Source organism: Cyclopterus lumpus, chromosome 15 (assembly GCF_009769545.1).
Source record: "Cyclopterus lumpus isolate fCycLum1 chromosome 15, fCycLum1.pri, whole genome shotgun sequence".
NCBI classification, from domain to species: domain Eukaryota; kingdom Metazoa; phylum Chordata; class Actinopteri; order Perciformes; family Cyclopteridae; genus Cyclopterus; species Cyclopterus lumpus.
The window spans coordinates 11,335,492-11,345,361 of NC_046980.1; the positions used below are offsets into that span (position 1 = coordinate 11,335,492).

Genomic DNA, 9,870 nt, shown 5'->3' on the forward strand with positions numbered 1-9,870 from the left:
AACCCACACGTTAATCTGCACTGTAAATGAATGAAGGGAAGGCTTTTTTGTGGACATCAGTAATTGGTGTATTCAAAGTATGAATTCCAGGAACTGTTCATCACTTAACATGTCCAGGGAGAGGCAGTTGGTAGACCTGCGGCCATAGAAGGAAGGTTTGGCTTGGCAGTGCAAAAGAGGGTAATAACTGTGATCAACAAGGGTCTTTGTGTTTGTTGAGGCATCTGGGAGGCCAAATGTATAGCTGTGGGAGGAGTCAGGTGGCAGTGTCGTCCCCAGGGGTGCCGTGGGTGGAAACAGGCGCACATCATCTAGACTGTGGCTGTGCCGATCCACGCAAACTTGTGCCCTAGATTTCAGCATCTACAATATAGACAGGAGGTAAAGATAAAAGCTAATGCAACACAATCGAGAAATCCAAAGAAGAAACTGAAACGGAAGTCAATGGAAAGAAGATGGACGTCCAACCTGTTTTAACATATCCTTGTTACGCAATTTCCCAAGTTCTTCATCACTGTTTGGGGGACACGCTTTGTTTTCTGTAGAGACCACAAGATTTGGACATAAAAACAAATAATATATTATTTAAATAACATTCTGTATTGTGTCATTATCAAATGGTTCATACCTGGTGAGCAAGTCTCGAAGGAGAACTCTGAACAATCCACTGACAATCCTTCAAGAAGATCGGCCAACTGGAACATCTCATCAGGATCATCCACAAGGACCTCCTTTGGACTTCCAAAATTGGTTTTGATATCTGGAAAAAAAAGTGTTAGAAATGTTATTAAGGCAATTCTGAAGATTACAAGAAAACAAATAAGAAAACAGCTTTGCACACAGGGTGTACTATGGCTTAAGGTGCTGGCTATTGAAAGAACACATATGCATGAAAATATAGAATAATGACATCACGTGTTATATTTATTGAGCAATTAGTTTTGCAATTGGTGCAAAGCTTGAGAAAACAAACTGCAATTATCCCAACTGTATGAAAATGCTTGCTTTTTTTTAACTTATGCGTCAGTGATGCAAATATTGCTGAGCCATCTTCCCTTTTAGAAGGCAAATCTTTAAATACATATTTCATATATTCTTACATCCCTATTCCATTTGTGTCGCTCAATTACTTACTTTGAGACACACTGCCAAGTGCATCATAAGGGTAAGGGTGAATGATAACAATATCATTGTCAACCCCTCATATCAACAGATTGCCAGTGAACCATTACTCCCAAGAGGTGAACACAAGTTCAGCATGACTTAGAGCTGCTTTCCTGTCTACCAACTAACTATTTCATTCAACAAATGTAGCATTGGTTTACTGCAGCGGAATGGATAAAATGTCCAGTATAAAAAGGTGTCAGTATAAAGTTCCGCTCACCTTCCTCTTGCCACCCCTCATTTTCTAGTCGAGCCTTGCTGCCTGTGTCGAACCCAGAGGTACGGGAGCTGCCACGGCTGGCTGCCGAGCCGAAACACTTCCCTGCTTGCCGTTGACCCTTCTCCTCCATGGAGGCCATCTCTGTGGAGATGCTGTGTTGGCGGGCGTCAGCTTCAATTCCAGAGCTGCTGGTCGAGTGTCGGGACAGACCAGGGCTGCTCTCACTGCCGGGGGGGTCCAAGTCCAGGTCATCGCTGATGTATGACTCTCTGTAGCGCTTTTTATCTAAAATGAAGAAAAACATTTTTTTATTGGAACATAGAGGATGTAAATAAACTGAGGTTAGCTATGTGTTAAGAAGTTGATAGAAAGTACTGAGGATATACCAAGGATATGAGTTGTCTTTGGTAAACTGGACTGCCAGAAGCTGCTTGTAAAATGCCAGAGATAATATTGGTAACCCTTTCAGGGTTGCTGATCAAGCAAAATTATTCTCACAGCTTATCTGTTTAGAGTACTACATTTAGACCTTTAACACACCAGAATACTTCTTTTCAAAATGAGGGGCAATATTTATGCTTTCTTTAATACAAGTGTTTCACATAGAGATACATTTGAACAACTACTGTGCAACACATGTGATTATTAAAACAAGAATCCTTTTGCTTTCTTTATGTGGGAACAAGTGTCTTTTCCCAAGTTATGCATATATCTTTCGCTGGCTACATAGGTTTTCTGCTGAGTACAAGTGACCCCCAGCCAAATGTGTAATCATACTAATCATGCCCTTGTATTCTCCCTCACTTACCTTCGCTCTCCTCCAGCTGGCGTATGCGTTTGAGGGCAGGCTGGAGGCTGAGGTAGAGGCGATGGCTGCTGCTCAGGTGCAGGAGGAGGTGGCGAGAGCGAAACGATGACCCAGTGTAGTAAACCAGATTCCTGGCTGATGGTAAGCCATCTGGTTGGATCTCGAATTTCTTACCCTGAATGGGACACTACATTATACAGTGTGTACATAACTAATGCCCATTAAATAATGACCGCAATTCTGCCTAACTTTAACAGAGAATGAAAATGAGAAGTGTGCATACCAGGAAGGTGAGACGTCCCACATTTGACCAGGGGAAGTCATACAGCAGCTGTCGCATGTTGTTTACTTCCTATGAATACAAAACACACACACACACACAATTAAAATAAACAGCTCAAATGTTTGTGAGCTTTTGTGTTTGAGCAACAAGAGACGTCTACATGTGTAGTCTATGGAGATATATTATTAAAATTACTGATCGATAATCAATTGTCTTTTTGTTCACAGGAACCATCTGGACTTGGTGAAGAGGCCAAGGGCTTCTCGAGGTATCTTACGGTCTGTTGGCTCTTTAATCAGCCAGGCCTGGAGCCCTAATCCCCCCCAGATGGCCCCTGATGGACAGATCAAACAACTGACGAGCACGGCAGACAACTCCTATCTCCTGATGCACTGCTGTTGGTGGCAAACCCCCACATTCTTCACGCGCCTAGTCAGAAGACTAGAGTTTGAGCAAACGCAGATTGACTCTTATGTACGCATGTGTTGACGCACATACTATGCATCAATAACACACTCGCACATGCACGTACCTGATAAACTTGCATTCCTCGCAGGGTCAGACCGAGCAATGCCGTTCCTCTCTCTGCCTTTTTGTCCTGGACAAATGAATGATAAGATGTCAGAGCGGCATGTGAGCAGTTCAGATAAGAACTATTCCACCGTTGAGTGTTCACTGGGAAACACTGGGCTGCTGCTAACAACAAATTAAACATGATAGAACATTACACAATGGATGAGCCAGCCTTCAAAATATCACTCATTAGATGAGTGATCTTGGAATGGGGAGGACAGTAAACTGGACTAGATGGAAGATTACATAACAGTCCCATAGTAATTTGTCCAGCAAAGTGCAAATGAAATAAAACTGAACGTATTTGTGTTGGAAAAGACAGTACTTCAGTCAAAGGGAAGTAATACGTCTGGAATGTCCGTAGATAAAAATGTGCTGAAATCAAATTCCACCAGCCTTAATAATGTGTGTGTGCTACAAATATCTATCAAGCCATTCAACTCATGATAGTAAAAAACTAAAAATTGACTCGTGACCTTTTGCAGTTTGTAAAATGTGACAGGTACATCCTCCAGTCGACATGACTCCTTGATGAAGAGCAGCATGGCATCCCGAGTAGACATGCCCCACAGCTCCTGATGCACCTTGGGCCCATGGCAGAGGAGGTAGTTTAGTCCACGCTTAGCTACGATCTACAGAAGGAAAAAAGGGAAAGATATGGATTGGGCCCTCAAAATATAAAAAATTTATTAAGGATGAATATATCATCATTGTATACCGAACATCAAGTTACATTGAATGTTTTTTATTTTTATTTTTAAAAACTGCTGTCACACAGATGCCTGCCCCAGGACACCTACCCAAGGGGGAAAGTACTCCTTGGGTTCAAAGTAAGGAGTGACCTCCATATCCTCTCTGGGCATCGAGTGGTCACCGAGATCAGCCTGCAAGGCGTAACCTGCCAGCTGGAAGTACACCTCTTCCTGCTGACGACATTCAGAGCGAAGCACCCGCTCCCGCAAGTCAGAGTAGTATAGATGTCGTGCCTTACGTTCACTGGTACCACACACCGAAAGAAGAAAAAAAAAAAAGGAGAGGAAGGGGGGGAACATAAAGTAGACAGAGAGGAGGACAAAGATGGATGAAAAAAGCAAGCTCATCCAGTAGTGAGCAAGATGCAGAACATGTATAATAAGACATACCAAACAAGTCTACCGTTTTCTATGTAGTACTGCACTTTGAGGCACAGCACTAGAGGCAGGGGTCTCTTCAGTAATCCCTGTACACAAAAAATAAACACGTTAGAGAAAGTCTGTGTGCATCTTTTTGTCATGCTAAATAAAAAGTGGGTGCATGTAGGCCACATAACTGTGCCCTCCCAATTAACTGTGACACTGAGTCACAGCACAATGCTCCTAATTTACTCAAAATGTTCTACCCTTTGCAAGAAATTGCCTTACCTTTCCAAAATCTTGCTTCCATTCCTTCGGGAAGTATTTAGTGAGTTTCTCCTCCATATCTAAAAAGATGTGCTCATTGTCTGAGATGGAGAAAGACAACAAGGAAACCAGCCGACAGTTAGCAAGCAAACAAAACCTTAATGTAACCAAGCGTGAAATGGGCCCAACAATGGAATTCATTAGGGTAAAAGAAAAAAGGCTTTGTTCTTTCTTTTGTGAATGAGGCTACTAGGAACCAAATGGCAACAATGCACATTTTAATGTATCTATTTTCTAATTTCAGTTGTAGCATGGCAGCAGAGATCACACACTGTGAGCAGGGGCTTTGTCAGTTTAACATTCTGAATGTTTTGTGTTGAGGGACCGGTCGATGCTTTCAACAAAGCAGTACTTTTGTCTTGATATTTAGCTTTTTATCTATCCATTTACCAACGTTAATGTTCTTTTTTAATGTTGAATTCTATTTCAGTTGAGGGGCTACAATGCTGTTTGCAACATGTGATGGGAATGAGGATGTTGCATCACTCTCAGCCTGGTTCTATGAGTCATAACATTTCTATTTGATCCACCTTATCTCTTTTGTTTAACTTTGTGTAACCAAATCATGTTTTTCAAGCCGTTTCCCAATCGTTCCTTCAATCATTCCTTTCAGCCGACTCTGACTCATTGTAACTTCTTCACCCCTCGTCCTTCATTGAAGTGAGTCGGCCTGTGTCGTGACGAGTTCCCCTACCTCTTTTCCCTCCACTCCCACCCTCCTCTTCTCTTCATCAATCCATCCCTCTCCTCAGTGAAGAGGAGGAATGCAAGGGTGCATTCCAGGCTTAATGAAGTTAATTTTGCAGGAATCCAGGCCTAAGTGATCGCTGAACCGACACCACAAAAACAAAAGGTTGCCTGTTCAAGTGGTGAGCCACACAAGATTACCGGGGCTATTCAACGTATTTGTACAAAGAAAGAAAATAGAAACCCGAGGAATCAGAAAGTTCAGAACTTTGTGCAGTGGCTTAAGCGGATTACACCATTCAATTATGCAGACTGGGAGGGTACAATGAAATGTTTTGGCTTTAGTGGAATAGCTTTTTAACGGAAGACATTTCCCACATTATTACATAAACAAGAGCCACTAAACGAGTGGCCACTGCAAAGCCCCGCAGTAAATTGTCATAATCCAAACATGATGCTCTTGTTTACAATCCAACTGATTGACTACTTAAATGTGGCATGTGTGCATAAACTGATCAACAAACAGTCTTCTGAGAATACTGCCGATTACTCTAGTGTGAACAGTCTTTTCAAGTTCAGCTGAGGGGTCAATGAGCAGTAAACTTACCCCTCACCACTGTGAGGCCAAAAAAGTGCAGCGCTTTGATTCCAAGAAGCTCAGCCACTCGATTAAAAACATCCTGTCCTGTGGACTTTGGCTGGAGCAGAAAAGACAAAAAAAAGTCTGTATTCAATATGCATTCACAAACTATGTAGTCCAGTCAAAATCTTGTAAAGATCAAAAGAACGTTGACCATGTGTTATGACCTCATGGTGATGGTCAGGAGGACAGCTAGAGACATATTAAAAACACCCACCCCAACAGTGATGTCCAGCTGGTCTTTGTTGGGGAGGAGAACACAAATGGTTCTCTCCTGCTTTATCGAGGTGGACATGATGTCTTGTGTGGGTTGGTGATAAGTACTTTCTCTCTGTTAAAATGCCTCAGTGTTCTCTTGCTTCCTCTATTCTTCACGTTGTTATCTGTTCCAGGGAAGTTTGTCCATATTGCACCTGAGAAGACAGATGACATTAGAGTGAAATAAGTAAAGCAATGGAAAAACATGATGCAACTACAGTTCAACGTAAACGATGAAGACAGCCGAGTGGAATTTAAAACAGATCTAGGTTTGAAGCATATTGTCAAAGCAAAAACCTCCCATACTCAGACACAATTACATGGCTGTCTCCCATTATCACATCCAAGATTAACTCAACATGGCTCGTCTCTTCTTAGGTCAAATGTTTTACCAACACATTAATCTTCCAGAAATACATTAATCTTCCAAAACTGAATCAAATACATGACCTAAATTAGTCTACCTTAAAGAACATCTTGACTCGAATTATCAGCAAACAAGACAAGAGAGTGTAATGATAATAGCCATTAACTGGTGACAATCAATCAGACAATCCTACTGCATTTCCTTTACATTGCAGCAGTAACTGCAGCAACACTAAATTGTAAAAAAAAAAAGAAAGATTTGTGTTATTGCAGATGATGCTTAAGATACCAAAACAAATGGCCATGGTGGACAGGGAGAGTCTACTTGCAACCACAACTCATATCTGAAGCTTGCCCAACTATGCTGACCTGAAGCTCCTATTGGTAAGAGACTCATCTGATTAACGTCTCAGAATCAATTAATCTGGTTAATTACACTCCGATCCCCTTAAATTCCGCTCTTGACTTTAACCAGTATGAAAGGTACAAGGGACAAAAAACAAAATGACCCGTAACTGAAGCAGACTGCTCTGGTGCCAAGAAGTAGATGATAACCAGCATGGTAGGAGAACTAGGACAAACAAACTTCTTTGCGTCATACTTGTGTCTTTACAGCAATCTTTATAGCACTTTGGCATTCACCTAGGGGAGAAATATGTTTGTGTATGTTTTACATATGTTTGTTTAGATAAATCACAAGAAAATAAAACATGTTAAAAAGGTGATGCCAGTGTACAAAACAAGTTGTGGGAACAACACAATTATTATATGCTTGACTCAGAGAGCAAATCATTTGTCATACCAAATATGATTGTGGACGTGTTCAAACACAGCCTCACTTACATCTGTGTGTCAGTGCAAACAGACATAAAAAAACCTGAAATACCAGTAGCTTGAACATCTGACTTGTTTATGAGTCACACTATATTGCACATTTAAACTGATGCTGGATTAAATGGTAAAGAACAGACTAAAATATTTTATATGTAGAACTAATTCTTACATCATGCTTTTTAATCACAATCTAGTTTTTGAGGGCTTCTTCAACATAATTTATGCCCATGAAAGTGTTGTACCACTCTACTCTGACTGTTCAATAAACTATGAGTGAGCTATACTGATGAAAATATTACAATACTACTGCATATATATATATATATATATATATATATATATATATATATATATATATATATATAAATAAATGTCTTCAATGACTCAGGTAATGAGACAAGAAACAAACTTGGAATTTGGGCTTGTGGATGTTTGCATTGTTTCACAGAAAACACTTGTTTTACACTGTACAATTTAATAACTTATATACTTTCGTCTCAGAAATACTGTAAGCATACGGCTCGTTGGAAATCTGAACTTCACTTGCAATGTATTGTTTGGACAATTAGCATTTGGGTTTTTTCATTTTGAGGACTTTTCCCACTCTTGACTAAAATGCAATATAAATTGACCCAGTTTGGATTAAAAGAGACAACAAACAACAACAAGCGTGTAATCAATGACACAGGGAAAACATACATTTACTTAAAATAATACACCGTTATTAATAATGCTAGGTTACTGTACATCAATATATGCCTGAAATAGTGCAGCAACACTAACCTTCAGCAGCCTTAAATCCAGAGCACAATCAACTAAACCACACTCGTCTTCACTGCCTCCCACAACAAGTTTACTATCAGCCCAAACAGGGCTGACGTCTTCAGACAGCCCCCTTGTTGCTGAGAAGGGGGACACTTGGCATCACATGAGAGTAGCCATCTGTAGAACTTAATTCCCTTCCAAGACTGTCATAATCCCTGCTTCTGAGCCTCTATCTGAAAAAAAAGCATCACCTCCTGCACTCCGCACGCTCTCTGGAGGGCGAGGGATCCTCACAGCCAACTAAAACCATAAAAGAGTCAAACAAGAGGCTGAATAAACACGAGACACCATGTTTCTGATGGACTCGTCCCACTTGAAAACAATAAGGTGAGCCAGCGTTTCAGTATTGAGGGAGCATATGTCTTATTCAGAAAGCTATAGCCTCTAGTTCTGTCAAAGTTTAGGTGCAACTGGCTTAGTTAGTTACACGTGGTGGTATGATTAAGCCCCCTCAAACTAGAAACAAAGCAGGGGAGGCTAAAGTGGTACTGTTTCTGAACCAATACCGTGATAACGTTGAACCTCGGGGAGAAGTGTGTTTGGTCGGGTGGTCAGTGAACGTCACAACCTAACGCAACAAGTGCATCTCTAGCTCTGGCTAATGTTACTCATGTAGCGAGCTATGGAGCAGTACGTTACTTACCGTCACATCATGCGAGGCGAAGGGGCTCAACATTCAGTCGCAGGTTGTCTTGGTGCTTGTTCAGACTCAAAATCTACTTTTCCTATCCGAATAAAATCATGGCAGAAGTTTGTAGGACACCAGTTTATCCACCTCTCCCCATTGCGTGTTACAGCCCAACTCCTTCCACCACCGTGCAGCACGAACGATTGAGCCATACCATTTCGCATAGTTGGAGGGGTCGTCTGTTGTGGTTTAATTATTGTTAGACATGTTCCTCGTATTTTTATGTCAATATTTATTTAAGTCATGAGTTTTAACAATTATACATACATGAACATAAACATCAATATTTCAACGTGGTTCTCAACAGATATGTCCCCTATGTTTTAGTTGGTATAGCGGTCTCGTGCTAATTAGAGGTCCAGGCAATACACTTATGTGGGACACTTGCTGTTGCGTTTAAAAGGCTACTATCAGGTTTTCCTTGAACTAGACTAGTGCTCAATTAGTATATATTGTATTCTTTTGTTTTTTGACCAATATGTCAGCCTCGAATCGGAGTGGTTGTTTTCATTATTCGCCGCTGTTGATAAAAGTAATCGTGAGTCTGCTCTGATAGTCAAACCATATGACCTATTGTCATGGCGCTTGTTATGGTCAATGTGTTTCTCCCCATGAGAAGTCTTCATGCGGCTTTATTTTCCTTTTTCATGTTGGAGTAAAAATAAATATCAACCTTTCTCCTCTACTTAAAAGTGCTTATTTTCATATGAATGTCTATACTGTAGTCCTGTGGATTTACAATTTAATGTTTCACTAAAGATGGGGAAGTGGTTAATCTGCCATAATCTTGTGGAAATGAGTCTGTGTACCTCGTAGCCTCCGTTTATCTTTTTCTATCATTGTACTGGCATAACACAATATTCTCCAATCAGTGGGTTGCAGATGAGTTTTCAAACTCCCTTTGCGTAAAAGGCTTGACATACACAGCATCTGAGTAGGAATGACAAATTAAAACGCACGATAAACATTCAACATGTGATCATACAGGCCTATAGTATGTAGCACAGCATTAATATTCTAATAAATAGCCTCTAAAAAAAATAGCCTCTGACTTTTATACAGGTTTCTAAGCAAAACACTCCACA

At 40.7% G+C, this 9,870-nt stretch overlaps 1 protein-coding gene across 1 annotated transcript; it reads right to left on the reverse strand.

Moving 5' to 3' along the window:
- Positions 1-59: 59 nt before the first annotated feature.
- Positions 60-8,911, reverse strand: zgc:172136 (uncharacterized protein LOC566376 homolog). The gene is made up of 14 exons (XM_034551797.1): positions 8,741-8,911; positions 6,032-6,227; positions 5,782-5,872; positions 4,449-4,528; positions 4,191-4,267; positions 3,849-4,044; positions 3,525-3,680; positions 3,008-3,073; positions 2,476-2,544; positions 2,193-2,367; positions 1,385-1,669; positions 629-760; positions 469-539; positions 60-363 (listed from the first exon to the last, which is right to left on the reverse strand). The coding sequence occupies exons 2-14, from the start codon at positions 6,107-6,109 to the stop codon at positions 73-75; spliced, it is 1,767 nt and encodes a 588-aa protein (XP_034407688.1). The 5' UTR covers positions 6,110-6,227; positions 8,741-8,911; the 3' UTR covers positions 60-72.
- Positions 8,912-9,870: the final 959 nt, after the last annotated feature.

Bases quoted from the DNA above. Each gene is read 5' to 3' on its own strand.
- zgc:172136 (XM_034551797.1), bottom strand. From the start codon at position 6,109: ATGTCCACCTCGATAAAGCAGGAGAGAACCATTTGTGTTCTCCTCCCC. The intron at 4,268-4,448 runs GTAAGGCAATTT...TTTTGTGTACAG, and splicing joins GGAAGCAAGATTTTGGAAAG to GGATTACTGAAGAGACCCCT. The intron at 761-1,384 runs GTGAGCGGAACT...TTTTTTTTCCAG, and splicing joins TGAGGGGTGGCAAGAGGAAG to ATATCAAAACCAATTTTGGA.